The 14866-nt window shown below is 42.7% G+C and overlaps 1 protein-coding gene across 1 annotated transcript in view; it reads left to right on the plus strand.

Moving 5' to 3' along the window:
* Positions 1-456: 456 nt before the first annotated feature.
* The window catches only part of LOC132393532 (neural cell adhesion molecule 2-like), a 1581614-nt gene continuing 1567204 nt past the window's right edge, over positions 457-14866 (plus strand). The window contains exon 1 of the mRNA XM_059968913.1: positions 457-572. Within this exon, the coding sequence (XP_059824896.1) occupies positions 521-572 (52 nt within the window). The 5' untranslated portion in view covers positions 457-520. The remainder of the gene's footprint in view (positions 573-14866) is intronic.

Raw genomic sequence — 14866 nt, forward strand, 5'->3', positions numbered from 1 at the left:
ATTCCCCCCCTCTCTCTCTCTCTCTCTCAATCTACACCTTTTAACTAACCTAACTCCACTGATCTACCAACGTCGACACAACTGCCTCCCATGTATTTATACAATCAAACACACACGGATAGCCCTATACCCTATGCCTTTCTCTATACCTATACCTGCCTCTATATGCCTAACTATAATGTACCTGTATCAATTGCTCCTTCCCTAGCTGGTTCTCTCCAGATCTCTGGCTCTCCGTCCATCGACCTCTTGCTCTCACCGTACCCTCCCGTCACTCTATCTCTCTAAGTACAGACACTCCCGCTCCAAGCAAGTCCTGTACTGGCCCGACTTTCTGCCGGAGTGTGAAGGCGACGCGCCGCCCCGCCGCGGAAGGATATTCTGGCAGAGGCTGGCATGCGATATAGTTCACTGTGGCAGCGTTTCCAGCACCAGTTTCAGGGAGGGCTCTGGCAGACGAGCAAGCGACTCTCCGGGACCTGTCAGCGCGCAACAAGGCCAGCTCTTAAGGAAAAAAAAAATGACCTTCGCTTCGCTGTACCTAATCGGATTGTTCATCTGCATTGGGGAAGGTAGGAGAATGTTCATAAATGATAGTAAATAGCTAGGTAGAAGCATTGACTGCAATGCAGTGCGAGGTTCGAAATGAACACCGGAGTAGATTGTAGAAAAGGATGCATATTGAAGAGTTGTTCGAAATCTCGTCTTTGGCTGTTTAATGTTAAACTGTCAACGAGGTGTGCGTCGGTGTTATTGGCTACTATTGTGACAGATGTTGGTTGCTTGAGAAGGGGACTGTGCAGATGTTTGTGTTGGGCGCTCATTCTGGAGGCAGTGAAGTGTAAGAGTGGAGTTCCTCTAACTTTGTGTTACTCGTCATTAAGAATTAAATCAGGGCCGATGAGCAGAGCCCCCGTAAATTGCAGTCAATCGCCCATTAACGTTACTCGCTGGTACATCGGGGATTCTAAAGAGTTTGTACATCACGTGTATTTTTATCGCTCCTTCATATTGGAGAAAATTAAGACAAATGTGTAAGACATTTTCCCCTTTTCCGGAGCTTCAACAACTATATTACGGGCACTTTTTGCAATTGGTAAGATGCAGTTGTTAAGCTGCGTGCGGTCTAGACTTTTTTGACGTGGTCATTCGGGACACCTGAAGTCCTAAGTGTATTCCCCGCGTTACCTGAATCTAGTTGACGCGCAGCCTCGAGCAATCACTGCGGGCGAACTCGTGGGTGACAGCGGTGTCCGAGGCAGTCCTCGCCCCGCTTGAGAGCTTAAACCCGGCGCGCTTGTTTGAGCAGAGCGAGCTGGTGTGAAGCGTCTCCGACTGGAGAGCCGTTCGCCCGAAGCGTGCGGCTCCCTTCAGAAGGGGGCGATGCGGAGCTGTAAGATCCCATGAAAAGTCTTCTCCAAACGTGCGTTTTGCATTCATGAGCAAACTCTAAATTAATACTTTATTCTCATCGTACACGGGGGGAGCGGGTCTTCCAGAGCAACGGACCCGTCCTGCGGGAAAAGTGTTCTGAGGAGAGATTTGAGGGGAAATGGTCTGCACCCAGTCTTATTACCCACGAATCTATCTGTTGATTGATGCTCTTAGGGTTGTGTTGCTGAAACAATCTGCGTAGGCAGTTGTTTCTGATCAATACGGTGTTTCCCATAACATACTACCCTTGTTATACGCCCTTTGTCTTATTTATCTTTATTATAAAGAGCAGGATCCGTAGTATGATGTCAACACTGTCTAGTTACAGACTGAATTGTAAAGTAATGGCCTATTTGTGAAGAAGCCGATGGGGGGGGGGGGGTGAGTGCAAAGAAATACATGATACCGTGATAAAAATGCAGGCGACACGGAACACGGTAGAAGCAACCTTGTACAATTCGCAGTCTGTGAAAGTCAAACTGTTGCGTGGCACACTGTCTTTCCTAACAATGTCCAAAGCATTGGTAGTGGGGAAGAAAGATTTGCTAGCGGCGCAATTTGGTCCGGATGAACACACGGACCGGAGAACGAGAAGGGGAGAGGGAGACTGGGCTGAATGGGCTATCGGATTATTCGTAAATCCCTCACCCCGCCGCGCTTTGAAGTCGGTCTGTCCTTTGCTTTTCCCCACCCAGCTCCCTGCCCAACACGTCCGGGGTCTCAACTCTCTGTCAGTGATTTAAAGTACGGAAGACATGTGCGTCGAATGAGGGGCAGCGTCGATGTATGCGCCTCTGAAGCGGCAAAGTGCTGACTCGGGTTTTGAAGACATTCGCCCCCAAATGTTCCTTGAAAAGTTTAACCCCGCATCTGTTGTGTTCACCTCCGTGGGGCAGCGGGATACACACACAGATGGCAATATTTACGAATGACGTAGTACAAATCAACCCATCATTCCTTTAATTGCTATTGCACCTGGTGAAGTTGCAAATATTCTTAAATGCAAGGAGGACCCCGAGCCGGCATTAGCTCGCAGTCCTTGTAGCTCTGAGCCCGTTATCCCTCGCCACACTCCTGGGTTTTCAGTGGAGAGGGGGTCGAGGCAAGCTTTAAACGGGGAAACCAGTCTCTGGTGATAATTGGTATGAGCTGTCTGTTCCCTTCGGTTTCCGCAGCACTGAATAGATTACGGTATAAAAATCAACATTTCGCCCACCGCCGACTCAAATCCCTCCTTAACTGAGCGTAATGGTTCTTCGCTGCAAGTAATCAGTTGGGGCTGGTGAACGATCGGAGGTCTCAGCGAAGGGCCTGCGGTTGGACACATTCACACTTCGGGATTAGGGAGGGATAGAACATGCCTTGACAGTTGTGATTGAAGGGATTCCACTGGATAAAAACTGAGTCCTGGCGGGAAATGGGGACGAATTGTCCATCGCTAATTGGTTCGGGGCCATTGACTCTTATCAGAGATGTGAGAGGCAGCCGTAGTTATATTAATGGTCAGAGAAAGGATATTTTAGTTTGTGTAGGATTAGAAAGAGAAGGAATAGATTTCAACTTGAAAGACGCCCAGAGTCGGGATGATTCACGTATGGTAGACATGAGTTTATTTTTTTCAATTCGGTTGGCCACGATTAACCTGCACAGAATGGTTTCAAACGGTTAATTGCCCCTTTTGAAGCTATTTAGTTGCCTGCTGAGGAGAGAAAGCGAGAGTTAACCGCTATGGAAACTGCTTCAAGTAGAAACTGCACGTGCGCCTGTGATTATTTGGGAGGTGAAATGTGTTGGTAAATATTTCTGTAGTTGGTGAGTATTTAGAAATTACACTGTACTCCATGGCGCTTGATCAAGATGAATTTGATGAGCGTTTGATGGTTCTGGGCCTGTACTCGCCGGAGGAGGGATCGTTTTGAAACCTATCCAATATTGAAAGGCCTAAATATTTTCCTATGGATGGGGAGTCTAGGACAGACGACACGGCCTCAGAATGTCCCTTCAGAACAGATATGGAGAAGTTTCTTTAGCCATAGGGTGGTGAATATGTGGAATTCATTGCCACAGACAGCTGTGGCGGTATTGGGTATATTTAAAACGAAAGTTGATATGTTCCTGATTACCAAGGGCATCCTGGGTTATGTGGAGAAGGTAAAAGAATGGAGTTGAGAGGGATAATGTATCAGCCACGATAGAATGGCGGAACAGATGATTTGCTGAATGGTCTAATTCTATTCTTATGTCTAGTAGTAAATATTAAAGGAGATTGATTTTGAATTCGGTGTCTGACTTACTGGAGGAGTTGGTGAGATTTAGGATGGTAATGTGACTTATTTTGAATATGGGGGGGGGTGTCTGGTGTTCAATGTTCCTGCAATGTGAGTTTTATACTCTGCCTTGCGTCCCGTAATTAAACCGCCTTCACCATTCTGTTTGGCAAAAATGATTAGGGCTGATGTTGACGCAGTGTTTTTTAAATTTGGGCTTGAGCAACCCGCTCTGACAGTACGCTAGTTTTTAATCGCTTGTGTGGAAAATAACTTGATACTATTAACGAAGGTGGTTCAGTCTTTATGAAGCTTGACTTTTTCTTAGTCTTATATTTTTAACTGCTTTTAATCTAAAGGTCAGTTGCGTAATAAGACAAGTACCTTTAGCAGTTACTGACCCCTCCACCCACAAAGTGAATGGGATGCAATGATGGTAATTTTCTTCCTAGTATATATCCGGGCGCAACACTTTACCTATTGATCCAGGGTCTATTCTTCACTCGCTGTTGCATTATCGACACGAGCTTCCCGATGAAGGGTCCCGGTCCGAAACATCGACTCCTTTCCATAGTTTCTCCGGCATTTTGTGTGTTGAGCAAAAGTACTGATGGTTCTCTTTTCTCTCTCCCCCCACCCCTCCTCCCATGCATTGAGGCTTTGCGACTTCTTGAGCTAGTTTTTTTTTGTTTTCAACTTTGAGCCCACATTTCAAATCCTGGGAAGAACTTGTACTGTCCAATCAGTGGCTAATTCTGTTTTGTATATCATTAGTCAGAAATGTATTTGTCTATATTTGCACAAACTTGAGAACAAGATGTCCTTTTGATATATACTCGTTCGTTATGTGCCCTGTGGTAGGACTTGGGCGATCATGGTCTTTCCGTGACCATGATTGTTCTTGGCAAATTGTTCTACAGAAGTGGCTTGCCATCTGGGCAATGCCTTCATAAGGTGGGTGACCCCAGCCATTATCAATACAATTCAGAGATTGTCTGCCTATCTCAGTGGTTGCATAACCAGGACTTGGGATGTGCACCGGCTGCTCATTTCACCATCTGCACATGGCTTCACGTGACCCTGATCGGAGGGGGTGGAGTCTAAGAAGCGGGTACAGCACTACACCTTGCCCAAGGGTAACCTGCAGGGTTAGCAGTTGGAAGGAGCGCCTCACAGCCTCCTTTTAGAGAGAGTTGTGTGTGTCTGTAACACTAACACACACACACACACACACACACACACACACACACACACACACACACACACACACACACACACACACACACACACACACACACACACACACACACACACACACACACACACACACACACACACACACACACACACACACACACACACACACACACACACACACACACACACACACACACACACCTCCAAGTGTTATTGAAAGAACACAAATAACCAGTGAATAGAGCTTGTACACTATTTGAAACCTGAATTAATATCTATAATGTTTTATGGCAGTGAGTACTTTAGAAATAATGGCAATGAAGTAATAAAGGTTTTTGCATCAATGATCAGTCATGGGCTCTTTCAGACAAGAACATATTTTGATCAGGCTATTAAAAATAATAAAGCACTATGATTCCTCTAGCTTTTGCCTATTTGTGAGTGCCTTAGTACAACGAGCAAGGAACACACTTTGTCTTTTTGCAAAGAGTTCAGAAAACAATCTTTTGTAATTATTTATCATGGGCCAATTCTTCTGTCAACAGTGGGAGATGTGGTAAAGTTACTTAAAGTTACTTGGATATAATGCCCTTTAATACCAATTAATAGTTTATATGAAATCTCGACAAAATAAGCACTGAACTGATCCTTGTGTTGATTCTGTTTCTGGTTAGGCACATATATTTTGTAGATATAAAGTATTAATATTTCTCTAGTTCTTCATGTGTTTTATTGTTGGCACATGTGTACAGATTCCCAGAATATTGCTTAAAACAGTTGCAGTAAACATTTTGGCAGCATATCTGATACAAGCTGCACTCAGCAGATACTCGATCATGAAGCATCGCCATATCCTGCTTGCAATAAAATGGATATGGGTTACACACTGCATGTCAGATTGCATCTTCAAAAGAGATGTTTTTCTCTAAAACCTGAATTGTGATGGAAATTTTGCTGCTTTGCTAAGGTGGGAGCCTGATAATAACTCAGTTGTACGATTGGCAGTCTACTTTCAGACCTGGCTCTCTTTTTTGTTAAGCTGCTTTGACAAAATGCTATTTATGGCTCCTCTGAATGCTTCTGTGTTATAGTTTACTGGAGGTTGTGGGGCAGGAAGTGTGAACCACTTTCATCAACCTGAAGTCTACTGTCTGGGTGCAACGACAAGGATTGTTTCTATCCCAGCATAGGTACAGTGCAACTCAGGCATGCTGCACTTGAATTTGCATTCTTTTCAAAAGTACATTTTCAGACAGCTGATTTTTTTTTTAAAAAAGAACAATTTTCCATGATATCTTGGTCAATTATTATTAAACCAAATCTTTTTGCTGAAATAGTTTGGTGATTAGTATTTGGAGCCTTCCATGTCCATATTATGACTGCATCTCCTCTGTTATTGCAGTCTTTATATTCATTAGAACATTACATCACACTCAAGGCCCTTAAGCCCCCAATGTTGTATGGACCTTTTAAGCTACTCTAAGTTCAATGTAAGCCTTCTCTCATACATAGCCATCTACTTCTATTTTCTATCATCCTTATGCATATCCAAGAGTCTGTTAAATGCCCCTAAATATATCTACCTCTAACACCACCCCTGGTAGTGTGTTCCACACACCCACTGGTTTCTGTGTAATGAACTTGCCTCAGATATTCTCTTCCCACCACCATCCCTGTACTTTCCTCCAATCAGCTTAAAATTGTTTCCTTGTATTAGCCATGTCTGCCTTGAAGGAAGGGGAAGTATCTGGCTCTTGACTCATTCTGTGCCTCGTATCATGTACACCTCTATCAGATCACCTCTCATCACTCCAAAGAGAAAAAAGTGCCTATCACATCTCTTCAGCAGCCATGCTTACTAATCCAGGCAGCATCTGGGTAAATCACCGGTGCATGCTCTAAGCCTTTACATCCTTCCTATATTGAGGTGACAAGAACTGAGCACTATTCCCAGCAGTGCACAAGATTCTGGAGGAACTCGGCAGGCCAGTCAGCATCTATTGGGGGGGGGGGGGGGAGGAGAAAAAGTCAACACTTTGGGCTGAGACCCTTTGGCAGGACTGGAGGGGTAAACAAGTTGAGTAGATTTAAAAGGTGGGGAGAGGAGAGAGAAACATAAGGTGATAGGTAAAACCGGAAGGTGGACAGTTGAAGTAAAGAGCTGGGAGAAAGAGAGATGGGGAAGTCTGACAGGAGAGGACAGAAGAGCTACAACATTACCTTGCATCTCTTGAGTTCAATCCCTGAATAGTAAAGGCCATCGCACCATATGCCTTCTTGCCAATCCTATCGATTTGCATAGCAATTACTTGATTATTTGTAATTTGCATCATCCCAGAACAATAGTGGGACCTGCATTATTTTATGCCATAATGTCGAGGTGGACAGGTTCTATTGTTAACTCTCTCCACCTTCCTCCTTATTATTACGGAAAACTTTGTTGCGTTTGCCACTCTTCAGAAGGTGGTGAGTCAGCTGATGCTGGGATATTATAATTAACAGCTTTTTCACTTGGCTGCGAGAAGGGATGATTATTCAGCTGAGCTGGTGTCTTTTAAAATAATTGAGAAAAACTTCAAAAGGAAATGGAAGACCATATATTAAATTTGCTTTTTAGGCCAGAGATTTGTCTGAAAGTAACAATAGAATGTGATCTGAAACTTTTTGAAGCAAATTAAATTCTTAATGTTCTTTTGCATAACTTGCTGAGGAGGGGGAGAAACATTTTCAAAGAACCAGCATGGGTGTAATGGGTTGAATAGCCCCCTCTTTCTGTGCAGTACTTAAAGTGCGTCTATGTCACCTGTGAAGCTGCTTGTTCTGGAAGGCAGGTCATCCCTACCAAAGTGCTGCAGTTTGTGTTGGGAACTCTCTCGATGGTTTCCAATCCCAAAGGGACTGAAGAACGTGGATTTTTATTTCTAGATTAGAGTTTTATGTGTGTTTTTTTTTTGATTAGTATGATCATCCAAGTCAAGTATCATGTTCTTCCAAGGGGTTAATCTATTAATAGAGAATGCCTGTGCATGACTTTGTTTAATGTGGGGATGTGGATGCACGGGCAGCCACCCTACTGTCCGGGACGAATTGGGCTCCAGTGGCGTGGATTGCAAGATGACTGGGGACTCTTCACTGTGCTGCCTTCCTCCACTTCACTGTCATTGTGAAGTGTCGTCATCTTCATGAGCTCCACAGGCACCTTCCCCTCGACCTTACCATCACGGGTGGACCTACCAGGATCCAAACTTCAGACAGCATTGCTCTCGGGAACTCTTAAACCTCTTCTCTGCAACAAGGTGATGATCCTCAGAAGGCTTTTTTTTAAATTACACTAGAAAAGAGGGATGAGAATGGGGACTCTTGACCTCACAATTTACCTTGTTTTGATCTTGCATTTTATTGTCTACCTGGACTACACTTTCACTGTGGCTTTTGCACTTTATTCTGCATTTTTTTTTTTTTTTGCCTTGGCCTCCTGAGAGTAACTGCAAGCAGGATTTCTCCCCGTTGATGTTGGGTGAGTTGGACTGTTCAGGTGGCAGCTGAGGTGGTGACAGCGTGGAATGTGCTGCCAGTGGAAATGGTGGGTGTGGGTTTGATTTCGGCACTTGAGAGAAATGTGGTTCAGCGCGTAGCTGGGAGGGCTATGGTTCAGGAGCAAGCTGATGTTACAGTTCAGCATGGATTGGATGGGTTGTAACACTCTATTACTCTACATCAATGCATTGTAATAATCTCTTTAAGAACAGTATGCAATAATAATCAATTCTCTAGTACCTAACACATTCCCATGCTCCTGATGACTTTTTCTCTACATTCTGGGTTTGGTGACAACATTGAATTACTGCTGTGTATTTTGTAGATGGTGGGCATTGTGGTCACTGAACACTAGTTATCTGACTTTGGCCACCAGTCATGCTAATCATCGGTGCCCATACTGGAAGCAAGCACACTTAACATTATGCTGATTGTGGATAGGTTAATCCTATGAAATAACTCTCTCTCCCAGCAATAGTTTTATGAGGGCAGTAATATAAAAATTGCTATCTAATCTGATCTTAAGTGCTAATTATTATCTTTGTGAAGGTATTTAAACTTGGCCTGCTCCATGCTGTTCTCAGAATAGACATTACAGAAGGGCTACTGCCTTGTACATTGTTCAGGTCTGCAGTCATTTCCTTGTCCTCATGGAGTTGCCACGCATTCATTTCAACAGGACTAAAACTTCTTTTAAAAAAAGTTTTTAACTTGCTCAGACTTTTAAAAGGCATTGGTCTGATCACATTTGGAGTATTGAGGGTAGGTTTTCAGCCTTTTATCTATATATATATATATAAATCCCTGACTTTGGGGAGTGTCCAGAGGAGGTTTGCAAGAAATTAGTTAATGTATGGGGAGCATTTGATATCTCTGGGCCAGTACTCACTGCAGTTAAGAAGAATGAGGAGGAATCTTATTGAAAGATTTTGAAAGGTCTGGATTGAAAGATTGGATGTGGACAGGTTGTTTTCCATAAGGGGGCAAGTCTATGATAAGGATACACAGCCTAAGAATACGAAGACAAGAACAAGAGATTAGGAGGAATTTCTTTAGACAGAAAGACGGAGGAGAAATGGGTCGGCCATGATAAAATGGTGGAGCAGACTTAATTGGCTAAATGGCCTAATTCTGCTCTTGTATTGCATGTCTTTTAATTTTATGCTGATTGGAGGAAAGTATAGGGCATGTCAGAGGTAAGGTTTATTACTTTTTTTTCCAGAATGGCTGCGTAGATATATTATGGACACGAGACTTTTAGATAGGGTGTAGATGAAAGGAAAATGGAAGGTTTTACGTGAGAGGAAAGTGTTAGACTGTTCTAGGTAAAGATTAAAAGTCAGCACTCCTTCCTGGCCAAAGGGCCTAAATATGGTATAATATTCCATGTGCAACTTGGCAAAGATAGCCCTGATAGCCCTGTGTAAATTCCAGGACAGAATGGTTTGGGGTGGAACCAGCGCACAAATGAGATCTCATTTTAGATTTCCTGGTATACAGTGCAATGAAACCAACGAATGGTCTTGGTCCATTTAAGATGAGTGATCATTTGAATTTCACTCTTGAGTTTAAGGAACTTGTCTGAAACTGAGAGACACTTGTAAAGGAATGGAGGGTAATCTTGGCTAAATTTGACTGGGGAAATGGATTGCAAGAGTGGATAAATTCCATTGAGAAATTTAATCAGTTATTTGGTAGAGTTCTTGTGTTAGGAAAATGAATATCATGTTAAAATTATTGCTTTCCAAAATATTCTTAAAGATGACCAAAGAGCACAAAATACTATAGCTTTTTCAAAATACTAATAATGTGACCATTTTATGTACACCTCTCACCTGCTCAGTAATGCAAATATTTAGTTGGCCATTCATGTGGGATCAGTGCTGGGTCTTTGACCATTTCCAATCTATACTAAGACTTGAATAAAAAGTCTGGATGATCTGAAACTACAGTTGCCAATGATGCACAGATACACCCAATGGCCACTCTATTAGGTATGCCTGTGCACCTTGTTAATGCAGATATCTAATCAGCCAATTGTGTGGGAGCAACACGTGCAAAAAGCATGCAGACGTGGTCAAGAGAATCAGTTGTTGTTCAGCCTCAACATCAGGATAGGGAAGGCCGTCCCTGAGTTATGCACAGCTTCACATAAAATCAAGTTCCCTTAACATTAAAGTGAAAATTAGACTTGTATACACTCAGCTACCATTTTATTTACCTGTACACCTCATTAACGTAAATATCTAATCAGCCAGTCACGTGGCAGTAATCTGGTGCATAAAAGCATGCAGACATGGTCAAGAGTTTCAGCGGTAGTTCAGATCAGACATCTGAATGATGAAGAAATGTGAATTTGACCATTGAATGATTGGTGCCAGACAGGGTGGTTTGAACATCTCAAACTGCTGATCTCCTAGGATTTTCACATACAGTAGTCTGTGCACTTAGAGAATGGTGCAATTCATAACAATCCCTTGAGCAGCAGTTCTGTGGATTAAAGCACCTTGTTAATGAGGGAGAAGTCAGAGGAAAATGGTCAGATTAGTTTAAGCCGACAGGAAGTTGACAGTAATTCAACTAACCACATGTTACTACAGTGGTGTTCAGAAAAGTTTCATCTCTGAGCACGCAACATGCCAAACTTTGAAGTGGATGGGCTACAGGAACACAAGACGACACCGCCTTCAACTCCTGATCCTAATAAAGTGGTCACTGAGTGTACTTAAGAGCAGCCTGTGTAAATTTCCTCCATTGAAGGATGAGAGAGGGGAAATAGAAATGTGAAGAGAAAACGAAAAGAGAACAGTAGATGTTAGAACAATTTTTTTTGTTATTAAGACATCAGAAACATCCTAAGGGGCAATTCTGAGAGGAACATTAACAATGACCAGGAACAAAGTGGTGAGCACACTAAGGGAAATGAAGGAGATTTGTATGTCACCAGAGGGTTGTAAATTTCTACAGATACTCTGTGGAGAGCCTTCTAACTGCATCACTATCTGGTATGGAGGGTCCAATGAACAGGACGGGGGTGGGTTTGCATCACAGGTACTGTTTGCCTCAGCATTGAGAACATCTACAAAAGGTGATGCTGTAAAACAAAGGTTGCATCTGTTGTTAAGGATGCCCCCCCCCCCCCCACACACACACACACAGATACCTAATACATACCCTCTTCTCATCGCTTGCTACCAGATAGGTGGTACAGAAACCTGAAGACACATTCAACATTTTAGGAACAGTTTCTTCCCCGGTGCTATCAGATTTCTGAATGGACAATAAACCCACAACCAACTCACTTTTTTCTTTTGCTTGCAATACTTAATCAATTTTTGTATATCTGTACAGTGCTAAAGACTTGGGCACATCTATAGCTAGGGTACCTAAGACTTTTGCACTGTATTGGAATAGTTCTATGTATTGCACTGAAATGCTGCAGAAAAACAACTTTGATGTATGCAAGTGATGATAAACCTGATTCTGATACAGGTCTGTTGTGGACTAGGGGTGGGAAAGGAGCAGGCCGAGGGGAAACCATGGTTGGGGAGAAAAGAGGGAAGGAGCATGAAGCACCAGAGAGACATTCCCTAATCAATATTCCAATTGTTTGGAATCTACAGACCTTTCCTGGTGTCTCAGAGGTAGGTGTGTCTACACTGATGCCACCCTCCTCTTCTTTCCCTCCACCCCCCCCCCCCATCCTAGCACTCTCCTTTGCACCACCCTCACCATTCCTAACATTCTTTGCTCACAGCAGACTTACAAACTCGCTCTCTGCTTGAAGTTGATAAATGTAGTACTGTGCAAAGGTTTTGGGCACCGCAGCTAGTGTGTATGAGTGTGTGGTAATATATAATCTCAAAGACCTTTGCACAGTACTGTTTTATTGTAATTTATAGTTTTTATCTTTTTGCAACAGCAATACAGCATTTGCCAGTGATATTAAACCTGATTCTATTTCTGATCCTAGATCTATAGGCCCGCATTCTAGGACATCACAAGAAGCAGTTGCAGACCTCCCACCTCTTCTGGAGGTTCTGGGAGTCTCCCGCATATTAATAGTGGCTCCTTGACACCCGCAAATTATGTACAATTGTTTTGTTTGTTTTTGAGGGCGGAGAGAGAGACAGAGAGCGTGAATGACAAACATACCGAGAGAGCATCCTGATTGGTCTCTTTGTGCTAAGTAGACCTATCAATTTTCTCTGTGGGCAGGCTTTACAGTTGATCTCTCTCTTTCATTGTCCATCAGTTCAGTTTAGTGTCCGGCAGCGCCATGGCAGAGTGTTCCAAAAAAACAAAATATAAAACGTACTTCAGCCCAGACTACACTAAAGTGTACCCCTGCCTAATAGGTGTCAAAATAATGACAGTGTTGCTCACTGCACTGTTTGCAACAGTGGCTTTTCTATTGCCCATGGTGGGTTAAATGACTGTAAAAGACATGTTGAGGTAAGTTTAACAGGTGTCATTTGTTCATTAGCAAACCCAAATTCTAATTGTGATGTAGAAAGGGCATTCAGCATGGTGTGTCACATTAAGACAGAATTCAGAAGTCGGCTGTCTCACAAAACACATGTGATTCTGATGTCTTGCAAAATTAACAAATTCATTGACACAGACTGCTGTGAAGCTGAGACTTCAGGCAAAATGCTCAAATCTGCCAAGCAAGCCACATCACGGTACAAGGAAAGTTTGCAAAAGAAATAGAAAAGCTATTTGCATTAGCCTTTAGCTATTAGCACTGAGACTGCCAACAAAATAATCAACAATGTGTGTGTGTGTGTATATGTGTGTATATAAAAAATATATATATATATATATATATATACATATACACACACCTAATATAAATATAAATATATATATATATATATAAAAATACGTGATCAAATAAATTGTGTTCTTTCATAATCAAATGTCCTTTATACATACACCTTGGATGTTGACTGGTGGAGGGCGGGGGTGGTGGTGCTACCTCCCTAAAATGAATTTTTGCAGGGTGGGATATCAGCAGTTGTGATCTTCAAAACCTGCCCTGTGTTCCAAAGGATCAGGAAATTTAAATACATTGCACATTTCAAAGAAGGAAGCAGACACAAAGTACGATGCTGCAGGCTATTTAGCCTAACATCTGTCAGTGGGGAAAATGCTGAAATCAGTTTTATGAAGAACCTGCGGCAAGACATTTGGAAGTTTATGATGTGAGCGGGCAGATTAAACATGTTTTGTGAAGGGGGCATTGTTTGACATATTCAGATTTCAAGGATATAATGAGCAGGATAGATGAAAGCTAATTGGAATTTTAGGATGTAATCAGGGCACCATGCAAGGTTGGAACTTGTGGCTTGCAGTTGATATACTTGTATGGATGGAGGATTGGCTGCCTAACACTGGTTGCTTTCAGTTTGGCAATCTGTATTGCATGAGTTGCCAGAGGAATCAGTCCTGGGTTTTTGGCTATTTGGTACAGATTGCAATGACTTGGATGAAGAGTCTGGGTGTTCTGAAAACACAGTTGCTGATGATGCACAAGTACACCTAATTTCCACTTTATTAGGTATGCCTGTACATCTTGTTAATGTAAATCTCTAATCAGCCAATCATGCAGCAGCAACTCAATGCATAAGAACATGCAGCCATGGTCAAGAGGTTCCGTTGCTGTTCAGACCAAACATCAGAATGGGATGGTTTGAGTATCTCAGAAACCACAGATTTCACACTCAATTATCTAAAGTTTACAGAGAATGGGGTGGGGGGGGGGATAAAATTCTAGTGAGTGGCAGCTTTGTGGGTGAAAAAGCACTGTTAATGAGGGAGGTCAGAGGAGAATGAACAGATTAGTTCAAGCTGACAGGAAGGTGACCTAACTCAAATAACCACACCTTTGTAACAGTGGTGTACAGAAGAGCATCTCTAATGCAGAATGCATCAAATCTCTAAGTGCATGGGCTGCAACAGCTGAAGATCACGCCAGATTCCACTCGTATACCCAATAATGTGGCCGCTATGGAGGTGGTGAGGGGTAAGCTGTGAACAGGTAGATCTACACAGGGACAGTGTGTGCAAAAGTTTTGACAGAGGAGCACAATATAGGTGAATATGAAGTTGTCCACATTGGTGTGTTTACTGTATATTGTCCAACTAGAGGAAGGCTGCAGAATGTTATGGTGTGGAGTGTTCTTATTATTACTTGTCGCCAAACAATTTGTACTAGTACGTACAATCATCACAGCGATATTTGATTCTGCACTTCGTGCTCCTTGGAGTACAAATTGACAGTAAATATAATAAAAATTTAAATCATAAACAAAAAAATAAAAAAGGATAAGGTAGTGCAAAGAAACCGAGAGACAGGTCCGGATATTTGGAAGGTACGGCCCAGATCCGGGTCAGGATCCGTTCAGCAGTCTCATCACAGTTGGAAA

This window comes from Hypanus sabinus, chromosome 4 (genome assembly GCF_030144855.1).
Source record: "Hypanus sabinus isolate sHypSab1 chromosome 4, sHypSab1.hap1, whole genome shotgun sequence".
Taxonomy (NCBI): Eukaryota; Metazoa; Chordata; class Chondrichthyes; order Myliobatiformes; family Dasyatidae; genus Hypanus; species Hypanus sabinus.